This window comes from Pituophis catenifer, unplaced genomic scaffold (assembly GCF_029215685.1).
Source record: "Pituophis catenifer annectens isolate HBS135680 unplaced genomic scaffold, rPitCat1.0.hap2 SCAF_1, whole genome shotgun sequence".
In the NCBI taxonomy this organism is placed as follows: domain Eukaryota; kingdom Metazoa; phylum Chordata; class Lepidosauria; order Squamata; family Colubridae; genus Pituophis; species Pituophis catenifer.
The window spans coordinates 51,025,007-51,042,761 of NW_027256881.1; the positions used below are offsets into that span (position 1 = coordinate 51,025,007).

Sequence of the window (17,755 nt, forward strand, 5' to 3'; positions counted from 1 at the left end):
AATGTTTATTGCATACCCTTCTTGTCATGGCTGCTGTTAAATCAAAATAGTTCTAACAGTAAGCTATTTACTTAAGTAAGATTTAAATGTACATAAAACACATGTAGCATGTTATTTTTAGTGTTATAGAATGAAAGAAAAATGATCATCAAGAGATGCAAGCTCTCTCCCCCCACAAAAATTCCTGTAGTTTGTTACAGAAGAAATAAGAGAGGTAAAAACAAAATCAACATAATTTGTGTGGCTTCAAAAATCTTTTTTATATCAATTTGACGTTTACTGAATCCAACAGTAAATTTACCCTGAAAATAATATTTGAGTTTCAGTCTAAATATCTAGATTTGGTCAGGAAATCCATGTTCAGTGGCTGAGATGACCATTTGACTTGGTAGAGAAGACATTACTCCTATCTTTCTTTCTGCCCAAAAGCAGGTGGGTAGTGAAGGAATATATTTTTGACAGGAGGATGGCACAAAAAATTGACCAACCTTCTGAGGATCCCAGGATACTTTAAAGCTGCTTTTTAACCCCCAAATGTTTGCTTAATGTTGTTGTCCTATCATATCCTAAATGTGGCTTAAATTTCAGCTGTATGAATACTTTAGCTGCTTTCTCACAATAGAAGCTTCTCTTTCTTCCGATTCTCTGTTCAGCAGTACTATAAGGCTGAAAGATATAATGTCTATAGGCAACCTTATATAAAAAAGCAATCTTTTCACATCTGTATTCTTAAGCATTTTATTTATTTTACCCACATCTTTAAATGAAATGAAATGAAGTTACTTTCAGCTATAATTACTGTATTGATAGCTCATTCTTTTAAAAATTGAATCATATCTTTATCCCATAGCAATGCTATTCTTTACACAATCCAAATGACTATACAGTAGAAAAATATATAATGAAAATTTATATATACAAAAGTTACCTGTATATGCAATCACTTCCTGATCAATGTCACACAACTAATAGCATTTTTTTCTGTGATATTCAGTCCTAAAGCACTCAAACAGTTCACACTCAACTTAGTTTTCTTTTTCTTTCATGAGAATAACCATTCTATGACTCTTAGATGCTACTGAACCTAGGTCTCTTACTACATATCTGAGGCTGAAGATTTCCCAACATTTGCTTTTTTGAATAAAAAATATTTTTTATTTTTATATGTTTCCATGTTCAATGAAGTATTTTAATGCCTCCCTTCCCCAGGTCCCCTAACACAATAATTAGGAAGTATCAATACTTCATCATTTCCCTATGACATATCGTGTTCTTTACAGTATCATCTACAGTACTTTTACTTAATTTCAATATAATCTTCAGGTTACTTCCAATGAGTTTCTACCCCCAATAATTAAGCTTTTCCTTGAGTCCAAGTATTTTATTTGCTTGCAGTAAAAGTTTCCACCTTGAATTTTGTGAAGAAATTTAGAAGTGACCCTCTTTGATTTTAATTTCAACCATTTATTTTTCCCTCAATAAATTAAATTTGTAAAGTATGGTCCATCATAAATATGAAGCAGCTTTGATTAAACAGAATTTACATTAGCTGAAATACTTTTATTATGACTTGCACTTGTACCTTTGTCTACTCTTCATTGTTGTTTTAAAACATCTGTTAAAACTTCCTGCGATGCAGATACACTTGTCACTATTCCACAAACGTGTAATTCTCCTGTAATGTTTAGTCTCATCAAATCCTCAGGATTCATTTTGTAAAGCTGCTGTTGAATAGCTGATGCTCTCAACCCCAAAGTTGATTTAAAATATGCGCACAAAATCTGATGACATTATAATGAGGAAGATTTATAAAAACGGAAAATATCCTTGCCTCCATCTGTAATCAGTCTTTATATAGAGATTCATATAGATAATATAGATATGTATGTATACATATGTAAATGATTTATTCCCCGACCCAACAAGATATGAGAAATATTTGTGCAGATTAAGGGTCTTCATCCATCAATGGAATTTCTAGAAAATAAAAGAAAGAATTAATGGGCTTTAATTGTGAATTGTCATATGGAATGTCCTGCAATTTTATTGTGTTATAACATATCAGCAATGAGCTTGCCAGTTCTTAAGATAATTCAGTTATGCAGGAATTCAGGCAATCTTTTTTATTTAGTCTCTGCACAATTACTTGTATAATCAGAATCAGTGACTTCATAGAGTCAGTTCAATTTATTCAAGGCACTTTATAAATGGCTGTTTTCTGAAGCAGTTTTCTGGATAACACGTCTTATGGCAGATGAATTCTCATATATCTTAAATTTGGCATACAGGTAGTCCACACTGAGTGACCACAATTCAGTCATTAAGAAAAAGGCTTGACTGTGCGTATGATCTTATTTCAGTTTTGTTTTGTGTTTCAGACCTTGAAAGTCATAAATGTGAGGACTGACTATAAAGCTAATTTTTTGGCACTGTCATAAGTAAGAATGGTCATTACACAGGGCAATCACTAAACATGGACCATTTATATTATATATTTCAGATGAGTTTGGGTCATTTGAATAATTATGGCACTATACTATCCACTTACTTTTGTTGCATTCTGCTTTGTTCCAGAACGGGAGGAATTTCAAGATTAAAATATGTTAGGGCTTTTTAGAGTAATTCTGTGTCTTTGGGGAAATTGGACATATCGCTGCCCTGATTTGTTTGTAAAAATAATAAAGGCTGAATACAAATAAATAAATAAGCAAATAAACAAAGGAGAATATAAGAAAATAAACTCTACAGTTTCAGGAATCGAATGTTGTGTGCTATTCTCTTCATATACCTGTTTCAACTAGAACATACTGTGAATGATTAACTAAAGATTTGGAAGATTTGCTTCCCAAAACTTCCAGACTATTCCCGGAATGGGTGGAGAAGTTCGATTTAGAAGAACAGAATTTCCTGGAGAACACTCAATTCCTGGAATGGTAGGTTTTGCATAATTTCACAATTTCACTTATAATAAATTACAAACATTAATTTTGTACTTTCTTTGATATTGTAGAAGAAGCTGTCAGACTACAGCACAATTATATTCAGCATATTAGCCCACTGAAATGCACATACTGGTATTAAGAAAATCCATACTCAGCAAAAGGACATGATTTTTATAGGATCTTGAAATATTAATTGGATAACTTGAATGTTATACTAAAAAAAATAATAATTTGGGTGTAACTAGGATATCAGCATGACTTCTTTTTTCAGCCCGCTCCACTTTAAACAAATTTAAGTTATAAAAGCAAGTACCAGAATTGTCATTAGTCACCTAAATCCAATAGAAGAAAATATTTGTAGCTCAGAGTTGAACTATGGGTTGATCACTTCCCCCTTGAGGATATCTATGGAATTTAGATGAGGTACATGGTGCTCCCTGAGCTTAGTTTTTTTCTGGCAGATGTTTCATTGCCCAACTAGGTAACATCATCAGTGCTAGGTTTTTGCCTTGAGGTTTTCTGTGGTGTGCTATTATGTACACTGAGAGCATATGATGCACCAAGACAAATTCCTTGTATGTCCAATCACACTTGGCCAATAAAAAAAAATCTATTCTATTCTATTATTTGTTAATCAGTGGAACAACCTGCCTCCACTTGCTGGAGGTTTTTAAGAAGAGACTGGACAACCATTTGTCTAAAATGGTATAAGGTTACCTTCCTGACCAGAGGATTTGACTAAAAGACCTCCAAGGTCCCTTCCAACTCTGTTATTCTGAGGTATGCTTCCATGATCATTAGGATCTCACCTAAATTCCATAGACATTCTCAAGGGGGAAGTGATATAGGTGACTGCAGCCCTGACTTTCCCTGTAAATTTGCTCATGTAATCCCAAAATGACCCTTGAGTATTTTACAAGGGTAAAAAGCTCACCCACACCTCTTATTGCATCCATTTTTATAAAAAGGCAGCCCTTTTCTGGAAAATAATTTATCTGACTGTTTACCAAGAACATTTTGAATTCAAGTGGGTTTTAAATCTCTTTCTCCAGAAATTCTATCCTGAGTTGGGACAAAATTGGACATTCCGTTTTGTTCTGAGTGTTCCAACATCCCTTGATGGGATTTAAAAACACTCCTCCAAGAAATGGAGTCTTAAAGACAATATTAATTAATAAGACAGCAGATATAGATTCCATCTCATCATGGAGAAAATCTATGTGATTGTTAAGAATCAACCACAACTTGATCAAGTTCTTTAAAAAAATCAGAATGACTGTACAATAAGTATAGTATTGTACAATAGGGAGTTGGATTTGAAAACCTTCCAACTCTTATTATTGATAGTATGTAATTAATCATCAATCAATTGGTTCCATCTCTATTGGCATTGGCTGGAGATAATTGAGTGACAGACACAGTGGGAGAGACTAAACATGGGCTTTATAGTATGTTCACTGAGGGTCCTTTGTGCACAGAGAAAATAGATTGCTACATTCCAGAAAGTTAAAATTATCATTGTTTAAAATTCCTTGTTACATGAAAATTAAAGAATATGGACTGTAACAAAAATTAACCGGCAACCTACTTAAAAAGAAAACCCAGCAAACACAAACACAAAATATACAGTAGGGCTAAATATTCTTATGCTATTCAGCCACACAATGTCGCTTTGGATAGTGAGATAGGTGACATATAAATTTAATAAATATTTAGCTTCAATACTGAATTATTGATTTTTAGGGTTTCGGAGTTTCTTGAGTTTTCAAGAATTCAACATTAAAAATGTTCCTTTTTTCATTCTGTCAAAATATAGATTTTTTAAAAATTCTGGGTTTGGAATTTTTCAAAAATTTGGGGCACTCACAGAATATCCTCAAAACTTCAAATATGCACCTGACCAAAAAAGATTGGAGGTTTTGGAATATGGGCTCATGAGATAGCCATACATGGCTATCTTCATATTCTACACCTAGATAACTATTTAAGTTCCCTAATTATTTACTGATTCTATGAATAAATAACTGTCTATGAAAACTAGCTAAACAGAGTCTCCAACAAATATTCTCTGTCACAACAAAAACATTAACAATAAATTTGGTTGACACATAGTATTGATTATAAACAATAATACTCGTTTTTCTTTCCTGATTTTTTGAGATGAATCAGAACTGCACCTTATAACAGACAGAAATCAATATTAATAAAAGTATTTCAGGAACACAATCAGATATTGAGACTCTGAATGGCATAATTAACTGGTGTCCTTCAATTAACATTGATGATGAAGCATACCCACCATCCACCAGTTCATTTCCTGCCAATAAAGGACAGATATATGCTTGCTGGATCAGCAGTGAAAATTTGGCTTGTAAAGAAGCTCTGCTAGAAAAAAAATGGAGGAGAGAGAGAGAGAAGCTAGAACATCAGAGACAGACCACAGATCTGAGGATAGTTTGCTTTTCCCAAGCACAATCTCATGGCTTTTCCATATGGAAAAAAACTGATGCTAAAATAATCCTACATAAGGTTCAACATTCAAAATTACCATCAGCAATATCAATGCTTGGGCTGGTTGATGCTACTTCTTCAGTGGTGCTGTTGATAACATCAGTTCTGTCTGAGACAGGATGAGCTCCCATCTGACATGCAGAAGATGTGTATAAACTCTGAAGAAGTTCTGAAGAGCCTGAAATGCTGTCACAGGTATCAAATTCAGCTGGCAACCTGTTCAAATCATCTGGTCCAGGATAAGCTGGAGGATTCTGATCATCGGCTTGAAAAACATATCCCTGGCCTGCAGGGGGCGCACATCCTGATGCCAACTCATTTATGCCACTACTCACAGCTTCATCATAAGAAGGAAGCATGACAGGGACACCATCCACCACCACAAAGTCTGGGCCATTGCTGCAATTCTCTTGAGTATCTCTAGATCAGGGAAAAAAGAGAATGCATGTGTATAAAAATGATGTTGAGAATGGCTAAACATCCTTTGCCAGAAACAGAGTTCTTCAAGAACAAAATTTTAAATCATTTGAAATGCAGTTATTGTTGGATAGGGCCCAATGCTCAAGTCTGTAAAGGTCCTTCTAAATCTTGAGTCTATCTATCTTCCAAAGTATTAGCAATTCCCCCCCCCAACTCGGCTTGGTGTCATCTGCAAATCTGATGAGTTATAATTTTATCTCCTTGTCTAGATCATTTTTGAAGATATTGAACAGTCCTGGGCCCAAAACAGAACCTTAGAGGTACCCCACTGCAAGCTTTCCTTCATGTTGATGTAGTTCCATTAAGGACTACACACTGAGTATGGTTGGTCAGCCAACTGCAAATTCATCTGGTGGTGGTGCTGTCTATCACACATCTTATCAAGATAGAAAAATGTAGAAAGTAGTAGGCTGTCATCTGTTTGTCAAATGCTTTAGTGAAGTCCAAGAATACTATTTCAATAACATTTCACTGGTCCACTAATGTAGTCACTTTATCGAAGATAGATATAGGTTTTGCTTTGCATGAACTGTTTTTAACAAACTTATGCTCCTTTCCTGTAATCACCTTGTTCATTTCTAGGTACCCACAAACCCTCCACTTGATTGTTGATGTCAGACTGATTGGCCTATAATTTCCTGGATCCATTCTGGGAGTTGCAGCCCCAATGCCACTAGAGGAGTCCTGCTTAGGTAATGCTTAGGGAATATGCTATACATTTAAAAAACCAAAACAGATTTGGCCTCAAAAATGAAATGATGTAGTCAGTGAAGCTTTTTTAAACTAGACACTGAAGCTTCCCAGATATCTGTTTGCATTTGCCAGCAGAATGCTTTACCCACTAAAACATTTCATGCTTGTATGGGTCTCCCTCCTTGTTGAACAAGGAAAAGCTATGTTTACCTTTGAAACTTGCAATTCATGTACTATATAGGAAGTGTACAGCTTTGCTTTTGCAGTCAATGAAAGCAGTCTGTTTTCCATTGTAGGAAATTCTTGTGATGTCTGTTTCACATGCCCCCCCCACCATCAAAGAGAACTAAATGAATGGCTAAGTAACTGATCAAGGTAGGTGGGCTTGATGGGGAAAATAAAAGCTGTACATTAAACAGTGAAAAGTTAGAACAGGTAGATGAGTTTTGTATCTTGCTGGAATGTTTATTAAAGATGGGAAGATGAATATAATAATTTTAAACATACAAAATCTGGTACTAAAATAGAGATTAATATGGTGTCTATCACACAGAATAGGTGTTTGCTTGAAGAAATGAAAATGTCTGTTTATAAAGAACTTGCTTCTGTCCACTTTTGTTATATGAAAATAAATGTTTTCTAAGTCAAGAGAAATGAAAAAGCAAACTACTAAAAGGAGGAAGACATTACTTAAAATTATATAAAAAGAGGTATGATAAAAAGTAAATATGTATTGGATACAAAAGTGAATGATTAGTACAGAATGAAATAAATATATTTAGATAATTTGGGAATATAGAATGAAGTTTTAATTATAAAACAAATGTATGAAGAAAGAGTGAAAGGGCTGAGAGGAAGTGGGAAGGCCAAAATAATAATTGGACACAATTGATGAGAACATTTTGCCTGACTCTGAAAAACGCAATACTCCTACTTTAATAGGATACATTGATCATACTATTTTCAGAAAACAAACAGGTTATTACAGCTATATAAGTTAATTGTACTACAAATCAGTTGCAAATAAAATTCCTAAGAATCATCAACTGCTTTGTACACCAGCAAAAATTAAACCAATACTAACCTTGGAAGGAAATGTGCCTTAAATTTGGTTTGGAACATTCTGGCAAGAATAACTAACAGAAGCATCAGAAGAACACTAGTAGCAGTGAATGCCACAATCTTCCATGTTCGCAAAAGAGTTTCCTGGTTATTTGGCCAGGCTTGTTCTGTGAAACAAAGAGTAATAGGAAACACTAGATAATAATGGCCTTTTATTGTACACAAAAAGAATCAGAACCCAAACTACAAGCTAAGCTACAGAGCTACAAACATAACAAATATGATTGCTCACATTTATTTATGCTTTTACAAAATTATTTCCAATCTAATAAATTATCACATGTGAAAGCAGTGATATCTACAGATCAAAACAGAAAGATGATGGCCATGGTCATGGGAGCTAACCACACATGGTTGATATTGACATTGTGTACATACAAAAGGAGCAGGATTTGGATTGTTTCAAAACTTCTGTTTTGAAAGCAAAATAAATGCTACAAGTAATATAGTATTGTGGAGGCAGTTTCAATTTAAAACATACTTTTATTTGAAAAAATTAATGTTTAAACATTTAATATCCAGATTCCTTTATTCTTACCTGTTTTGATACAGTATACTTGATATGATGGAAACCATTTTCCATACTGGCAGGTGATATATTTGTAATCATTACTGAGAGTGTAGCCAGGATCACAATAGAACTCAACCACAGTTCCATGATTGTAATGTTCACAAGGCCGCGGATGGCAGATATAATCTCCATGAGTCACCATAGGAGGTAGCGGACAAACTTGGACATAAATAAAATATTTTTTAAAATGTCAGTTAATTATAGTAACACCCAGCATCAACAGAAATAAGAATGTAACAATATTTCTATATAATGCTACCTCAGTCAAAACATAAACATATGCATAATTTCTTGCCACAGGTACCAATATATTACACATCAACAGATTAATTTCTGCACAATGGCAGGTGCAATGCTATGAATAAAAAAGAATGAAACAATTACTGTTGCTGAAAACACTGTTGTGCAAACATTAATATCAGGTTTTATTAAAAATAACAAAAATAAACTTTACACAAATTATATTCCTAGTATTATGCCTCTATTTCATTCTTATAATTTTATAAAGTACTTTAAGCATGCTTCATATTTAGTCAATAAAATATATGTTAGAATCTACAACTAACTGACAATGTAACATTTCACCAGGAGCATAAAATTAGAAAAAACCATCAGTTTTATTGCAATAGACATTCCTGCACCTACTAAAACAAGTAACTTAATTTAATTTTAAAATTCTTAATACAAGATATATCAAAATAGTTAATTAATAAAAATTCTTAAACAAGCCCTAAATTTCTATTTAGAGAACTACATAATGAATGTGATCTACCCAAATATCTCTGAAGTCAAAGAAATTGTAGTTCCTGGTGTATTTGCTCAAATCTAAGGTACAAAATAAACTTTGGTGAAAAGGCAGGAGTATTGATTTCTATTAGTGGCTTTGTTACCAGTATAACATGAAGGAAATAATCATCAATATTTACATATTAACACAACTCCATTCCAGTTTTTCCAGCCCAATATTCTGCTATTTTCAATATTCCCAGCTAACACAATCACAAATTTGCCAGCAGTAACTGGCAAAATCTTATATTCGTTTTTTGTGGACCTACATTGAAATTTCAGAAACCTGAAGGGAGGAGTCAACAGAAGAAATGAAGGAAGAAGAAGACAAGGAGGTGACAACAATGGAAATAATAGTGATTGATGAAGTAAACCAGAGGGGAAATGTATTAAGAGAATTGGAAGATACGGTTGGAAGGGAGATAGGGGCTTGGGCAGAAATTTTGGAAACCAGGCAGTGGAAGAGGGTAGAGGTGGGAGAAATACCTAGATTGAATAGTCAAGAAGCAGTTATAGATAGAGACAAAGATCCTAGAGAGGAAAGTGGGAGGGAAATTAAAAAAAAAAGCATAGCAACCAAAATGTTGAAGCAGGCAAGAGATGATGGATAAATGATTTTTGTTGTTGTTCTGATTTGCTTTTCCTTTTCTCTCTCTCTCTCTTTTCCTTTTCTTTTTCTTTTTTTGTTTCAGATAGGTGACACAATTAGAAGCCAGGTAGGATAGAAAGAAAATGTTTTTTCAGTAAAAGGTGACACGATTAAAAGTTAGAATAAGCAATAGAAAGAATAGAAAGGGGAAATTTCAGAAACCTTTAGAACCTTCTACACTACCTTTAGAATGAAACCAGGAGTTATTCACACAAAGTGTATGCAAGACTGTAAAAATTGTTGAAATAGCAACAGCACTTATATAGTGCTTTACAACCCTCTCTAAGTGGTTTACAAAGTCAGCATATTGCTCCCAACTATTTGGGTCCTCATTTTACTGATCTCAGAAGAATGGAAGGCTGAGTCAACCTTGAGCCAGTGAGAATCAAACTGCTGAACTGCTGGCAACTGGAAGTCAGCAGAATTAGCCTGCAATGCTGCATTCTAACCACTGCACCTCCCGCTGCTCATATATAACTCTTAGCTTTTTTTTTTTTAAACTAAATTATATCTGGATCTGGCAAAAAGGTTCTTTGCAGCATAAATAGTTCTTAGTATCTGCACTGGTTATTATTCTTTGGTGAACGTCTGCTTGGAGATTAGAATTCATAGTCAACAATAGGTACAACAAATTGGTAACATCAGGTTTGAAGCAGTTTCAAATTGTGATGTCACATTCATTCTCAGTAGAATTGCGCTGATCTTTGTGGCCTATGCATCAACAATGGTGAATAGCGATGACAAAAATATACCCTTTTTACATTGAATCATACAGCATTACAAATGAAGGCCATAAAGAGGACTGTTCATGTTGGCAGGTGATCTAAATGCACAGATTGGTAAATTGCAGCTTGGCTGGGAAGATGCCTCAAAGCATGAATGATAATTGGTACAATTAAACTCACTATTCATTTGCAACAACCTATTTAGGGACAGGCCTGATCATCAATTAACTTGGTAGTCATGAGCACTAAATGTTGCTTCTATGATAAGGTGACCAGACGTCCCGCTTTTGGCGGGACAGTCCCGCTTTTGAGCAATTTGTCCCGCGTCCCGCGGTGTTTTAAAAAAGTCCCGATTTTTCATTCTGCCTCCTGAGTCCCGGCTGCCTCCTGAGTCCCAGCTGATGTCTAGAGGGAAAAAACCTGTTTAAACTCTTGCCGCAGGGCTTCAAAGGGCCGCCCTACGTTGATTAGCTCGGCTTCCCCCTCTCAGCTGATTTGTGCAGGGCTCTGCTCTTGCTAAATTGCTCAGCAGTTTTTTTTTCTCTTTGTGCAAACCAAGCTCAAAACGAAACTGAAAGTAAAACAGGCTGTTGGCTTTGCTGTTTGCTTGCAACGTTGGAAAATTAGGCAGCAGATTTATTTTCCTTTTCCTCACCAAAAAAGGTAGGTGCAAACAATGGGAAATTATTTAGGGCAAAAGAGGAGAGTTCAAGATTTTAAAACACAAAAGAAAAAAAAGCTCTTTTTAACTAGGGAATTGTAATAATTGAGATACTATTAATTGTATACTGTGTTGAAAGCAGAAATGGTTAAGTTGTGGTTTGGAGGAATATATGGGGGAAATTATTTGGTTTATTATTATTGGTAAGTATAATTAATTGATTTGTAAGAAATTGGATTGCATGGAAATAATTGGAATATTCATGTTCATATTGATTAATATACAAAAAAGATAGTTATATAACTAATTGATTTATATTAAAATGTTGAATTTGTATTAAACAACTGTATTACATAATTACATAATTAACCAATGTGAGGATGGATATAAAAATAGATGACAATGGGAAGGGGTATAATATAGAATAGAAGGGAAAAATTGAATTTGATTAAGATTAGAGATGAGGATGAAGGGTAATATTGTTTTTTTAAAAAAATAGATGAGGAATAAATATGGCAAAAAGGAAATATAGAAATTGTAAATTTAATTGAAATGACTAAACACTGTTTAAATTTGTGAACCAGCCAAATATTCTGTTCAAAGAAAATACATTGTATGTTTGTATGTGTGTTTCTAATTATTGCTATTTATTCATATTTGTTCTTTTTTATTCTTTAAAGTTTAACAATTCATTCTTTATCTTAATATCTTTATATTTGTTTGGGGTTGGCTTTCTTCCCTTTCATCTTTTTTATTGTACAGCAATCTTTCTCCTCAAACCTACCACCTCTGTCTTTTCTTTCCTTCTTACTTTCTCTTCCCCCCACCCTCTTCTTCTCCTCCCTACTTCCTCTTCCTTTCTCCTTCTCCTCCTCTCTTCCTCCCTCTCTTACCCTCCTACTCTAATTTCCCTTCCCTTCCTTCATCCCTCTCTTGGTGTATCCTTTTATGCATATGGACTACTCAGAGGGCTGAAAAAGTTATTTTTGACTGGTCCTCGCATTTTTGACCAGTCCTCGAACTTACGACTGTCCTCACATTTTACGTTTTTGCCCTATCTTGTCACCATGGTGAAGAGAAGCAGTTGTGAAATGAGTGACATGGTTGTTAAGAATGCTGCACGGGCATAAATGTGAGGATGGTCATAAGTGTGAGGACCAGTCAAAAGTGCAAGGACCTGTCAGAAATGACTTTTTTCAGCCCTCTGGTTAGTCCTTTTGTGCATATGGACTACTCAGAGGGCTGAAAAAGTTATTTTTGACTGGTCCTCGCATTTTTGACCAGTCCTCGAACTTACGACTGTCCTCACATTTTACGTTTTTGCCCTATCTTGTCACCATGGTGAAGAGAAGCAGTTGTGAAATGAGTGACATGGTTGTTAAGAATGCTGCACGGGCATAAATGTGAGGATGGTCATAAGTGTGAGGACCAGTCAAAAGTGCAAGTACCTGTCAGAAATGACTTTTTTCAGCCCTCTGGTTAGTCCTTTTGTGCATATGGACTACTCAGAGGGCTGAAAAAGTTATTTTTGACTGGTCCTCGCATTTTTGACCAGTCCTCGAACTTACGACTGTCCTCACATTTTACATTTTTGCCCTATCTTGTCACCATGGTGAAGAGAAGCAGTTGTGAAATGAGTGACATGGTTGTTAAGAATGCCGCACGGGCATAAATGTGAGGATGGTCATAAGTGTGAGGACCAGTCAAAAGTGCAAGGACCTGTCAGAAATGACTTTTTGCAGCCCTCTGGTTAGTCCTTTTGTGCATATGGACTACTCAGAGGGCTGAAAAAGTTATTTTTGACTGGTCCTCGCATTTTTGACCAGTCCTCGAACTTACGACTGTCCTCACATTTTACGTTTTTGCCCTATCTTGTCACCATGGTGAAGAGAAGCAGTTGTGAAATGAGTGACATGGTTGTTAAGAATGCCGCACGGGCATAAATGTGAGGATGGTCATAAGTGTGAGGACCAGTCAAAAGTGCAAGGACCTGTCAGAAATGACTTTTTTCAGCCCTCTGGTTAGTCCTTTTGTGCATATGGACTACTCAGAGGGCTGAAAAAGTTATTTTTGACTGGTCCTCGCATTTTTGATCAGTCCTCGAACTTACAACTGTCCTCACATTTTACGTTTTTGCCCTATCTTGTCACCATGGTGAAGAGAAGCAGTTGTGAAATGAGTGACATGGTTGTTAAGAATGCTGCACGGGCATAAATGTGAGGATGGTCATAAGTGTGAGGACCAGTCAAGTGTGAGGACCTGTCAGAAACGACTTTCCAGCCCTCTGAGTAGTCCCTATACACATAGCCATGGCCACCCGGTCACATGACCAGCTAGCCACGCCCACCCAGTCACATGGCCTCCAAGCCACGCCCACAAAATAAGCCACGCCCACAATGGTGTCCCTCTTACCAATGTTAAAATCTGTTCACCTTACCCTATACACATAGCCATGGCCACCCGGTCACATGACCAGCTAGCCACGCCCACCCAGCCACATGACCAGCTAGCCACGCCCACAAAATAAGCCACGCCCACAATGTCCCTCTTTACCAATGTTAAAATCTGGTCACCTTATTCTATGATCAATTATTTCCTAATAGGAAGGTTCTTTAAGTCTGCTGCTAATGATGTCAGGATATTGAGAGGTGCTGAAGAATAGCAATGTCTAACCATTACCTGGTTCAATGCAAGATCAAATTGAAATCTGTGCTACCCTCTAATCTGCCACTCAGTTTCAGTTGAACTTACTGATCTGAATAATGTCAAGAAGCCACAGACCTGACACTCTGCAACCAAATGAGCATTGTGTCTGTGTAGAGAAGCAGTGATTTGCAGTTGGAAACACCATCAACGTGGCAATAAGAATTATCTGCCATTGCACATAGAAAAGAGCTAGCAAAATGGATAACAAATTATCCATTGATACAAGAGATAATGGCCAAGCTTGCAAATCTAACGGTTGCAAAAATGCTGACAAAACAATTGCTCAAGAAGCTGAAAAGACCACCTTTTGAGAGGGGGTAGCTGCAGAGTTTAGGACAACAAATGGGTACAGTGACCAAAGGTCACTCCTTGTTGTGGCCTGAAGGCTGCCAGCAGAGCTATCAGCAGAATCAGACGAGGAGGTTGAGAGGGACCCCGGGCAAGCTTTTAGAGTCTTTGGAAGGCTCTGATGACAAAGCAGAATCAGAGGCGGGGCCTTCTGTCCACCCCCAGGTGGAGAGGTGGTTGTCTTCAGGGCCTGAACTGAGTGAGGAGGAGAAACAGATGGGGCCCATCCTAGATGTGCAAATGTGTAGAGAGGATAGCAATGGAAGGCAATAAGCCAACTCTCAGAGAAAAGAAGACATTGATGCTAGCCAGCCCCTTCCTGGCTGGGAAATAAATAGTAGGGATTTGGGAATGGCCTGTTGTTGCAGACAACCATTCGTTTTCCAGTGTACATCAATCAAGTCAAATTCCTTTGCCAGAACCAGGTTTGTTGAGACTAATTGCTTTGTATTTGAGGTGCCAACCGAGTCTCCCTGCTGGGAACTAATAGGGAGTGAAGTTGCCTTAGCGGGCGTGAAAGGGACTATTTCTGCTTGGCTTAATCATTGAAAGGACTTTTTTATCTTAAGTTCTCATGTGAACAGACACAGTTCTTGCCTGTTTCAGAAGGGGAAAAGCTTTTCATTTGTGACTAGTTACTTTTGGTTTTGTTTATTCTACTTGAACAAAAACTGTTCCTGCCCTGTTTTTAAAAAATGGGGGGTTGTTTTACTCGTAAGCGGTTTCTCATTGCTTGCTAAGACTGGGTCAGAACATTCCGCTCAATCTTGAAAGTATTGTCAGGCAAACAGAGCTGACCTAGCATAGGCATCAGTAATGTGCCAGGGTGAGTGGCTAAAATGTTAGCCAAGATGCTACAACACCTTGGCTATAACACTTTGATTTGCTTTTAAATTGTGAGGCACTAGCTGCATTAGATCAAGACCGAGGATTTAGATGCATTATCCGATACTGTTATGTGAAACTGTACTAAACAAAACAGAGACTGCAGTTACAGTATCAAAAATGGAAAAAATGGAGAAACTGCAAGACTTGACCAAGACAAGGAAGGCCTGGTCTTCAGGTCACAGACTCAATAGGTCACAGACACTATTGAGGCAGAAACACTGTCAGGGAAATGGGTGCGAACATTGAGGGAAAATGAAATACTCAATATTCCATTGTGCTTTATAAAAAATGCATAACATTTTTTATATCTTGAATGTGCGTGAATTATACAATGGAGAAGAAAAATAATCATACATTTTAGACATGAAGGTCAAATTGATCTCTACCACTTGTCTGCTTAGAAATTAAGCAAGTTCTGTTGCCTATTATACTTGCCCCTTCCATTGTATGATGAAAGCAAATTCAAATGGCTGTCATTTAAAGAAAATGAATGGAAACGTAAAAAATCTTCTATACTGAATTTCTGTTACTAGAATCTATTTCCATAGGCTAGCTTGCAAAAATCAATTATTCAACTGCCAGATGTCAAATCTCCAGTTTTAGGTTTGTTAAAACTCCAGGTTCCTTCCCTTCTGAGGAAGGAGCAATCTTATCCCTTGTTCTCCCCGTAGGCTGATATGCTTATTTCATGGCTCTGTTACACAGTAAAGACCTACTGCATCAATATAAATAATGCATGCACCAATTCACAACAGTATATTTTTCATAGAAATCACAATTCAGTAATTTCTCCCCTTCCACCTACTCACATAAATAATGCATTTCAAAAGTAATCCCACCCCTCCCCCTGAAAGAGTACAATCAGACACTAAATGAATCTTCAAAAAGAGTTGATTGTAATGTACAACACACTCACACATACTTTAAAGCATGGCTTTCTTTGCATTTTTACTGGTTAAGGTTTTATAAATTATAATACTGCATATACTGTAAAATTAGAGCATATAATTCACACAGAAAGCTTTCCCAGCAGGAATCAACCTAAGGGAATACTAGAAGTTTCATAAGGAAGTCAGCAGAAGGTCTTAAACACTTTCCTTGTTTGGCTTAAAATAACTCTGTTAAATAGGAAATAATTGTTGGTATTGGTCAAACAGATCTTTTTCAATAAGTAAACCACAGAAATTAACTATAGCTGATTAATAGACATTTGATCACTCTAGCAATGGTCTTCAGCCATTTCTCCTCTGTTATTTTTACATATTTTTTCTGGTGGCTGCAGAAATCTAATGTAAGTAACTGTTAAGTCTTCCCAATGCTTTGATTTAACAGCAAGCAAAATGAAAAGATTTTCTATCACAGAGATTAATTGCTCTAGAAAGAAAAGTTTAAGCCAAAGTAATGCCATCTCTAGACATCGATAAATATCCAATACATTAAGGGGCCATGATTATTAGGCCCCCAAAAGCAACATTAAGAAAGGAAGAGAAACAATTCTACAACTTGGATCTGTACTTAATCTAAACAGAATAGAAGAAAAACAAATCAGACAGGCAAGGGGAAAAGTTTTGCCTTAGCAATATAGGCCTAAATATGATAGATACATTGGAAATTTACTGGAAATGTAAAAAAAAAATTAAGGTGATTCTATGTCATATTGTAAGCATTCAGTATCAAATATAAAAATACCAAGAACATATATTGTACAATGCTTTAACAAAAAAATTAAATATAATGTTTTCTGGCCAAAGAATTATATCCAGTCTATCATAGGAAATAGAAATATGCCCTAAAGCATACAAATAATTAACATCTGGAATAAGATTGTGATCCACTGTGAATAATGGAAACTGTAACAGAAACAAAATAAGACAATGTAAAGTCATTAACATAATGCAAAACCCACATACAAGTTTTTGTATTACACCCTTTGGAGATTACGAGTTAGCTTTAAAATATATTTTTTAAAAAAACATGCTATGTTGCTTTTGGACAGAATACCTGGATTTACAAATCATATTAGACTATGATTAGATATTTGATGTTTCAGCATGTTGTTGGAAGCCCAGACATTATTTTATCATGTTGTATGAACTAGTTCATTACACGAAACCAATTCATTACATTACAGCAGTGGTCCCCAACCCCCGGTCCGCGGACCGGTGCCGGGCCGTGGAGTACCTGGCACCGGGCCGCGCAGCGGCCGGGGGACATGAACGCTGCAGCGCAAAGGCTCCTGGGCCGTGCGCAATGGGCCGTGCGCAAAAGCTCCTGGGCCGTGCCCCCACCCCTGCGCGCGCTCAGCGGGCCGCGGCGATAAAAAGGTTGGGGACCACTGCATTACAGAATAGAAATTTCTTTGTTTAAATTTACAATAGAAAGTTGTATGAACATAGCAATTATGTTTAGTTAACCCAGGTTTATGGGTTAAAATATTTACATATCTTTTGGCACCAAAATTTTGTCAAGTGTATAAAGATAAGGGAATTTTATTGGGGTATTTAACCCGGTTTATATTACAGTTATAACAAAATTAGGTAAAGATCATACTTAATGTGCTAATTATAATCAAATCTCATTGACTGATGTTAATACAAAGATGTTAACAGCAGTGTCAGCAAATAGATTACAGCAAATGAAATGATATTGTTTGTTAGCTAGAATAATCAAGCA

At 36.1% G+C, this 17,755-nt stretch overlaps 1 protein-coding gene across 1 annotated transcript in view; it reads right to left on the reverse strand.

The window, feature by feature from the left end:
- Nucleotides 1-1,896: 1,896 nt before the first annotated feature.
- SUSD4 (sushi domain containing 4) overlaps nucleotides 1,897-17,755 on the reverse strand; it is a 63,610-nt gene continuing 47,751 nt past the window's right edge. The window contains exons 5-8 of the mRNA XM_070949315.1: nucleotides 8,287-8,478; nucleotides 7,711-7,855; nucleotides 5,491-5,873; nucleotides 1,897-1,977 (exon numbers count right to left, since the gene is read on the reverse strand). Of these exons, the coding sequence (XP_070805416.1) occupies nucleotides 1,949-1,977; nucleotides 5,491-5,873; nucleotides 7,711-7,855; nucleotides 8,287-8,478 (749 nt within the window). The 3' untranslated portion in view covers nucleotides 1,897-1,948. The remainder of the gene's footprint in view (nucleotides 1,978-5,490; nucleotides 5,874-7,710; nucleotides 7,856-8,286; nucleotides 8,479-17,755) is intronic.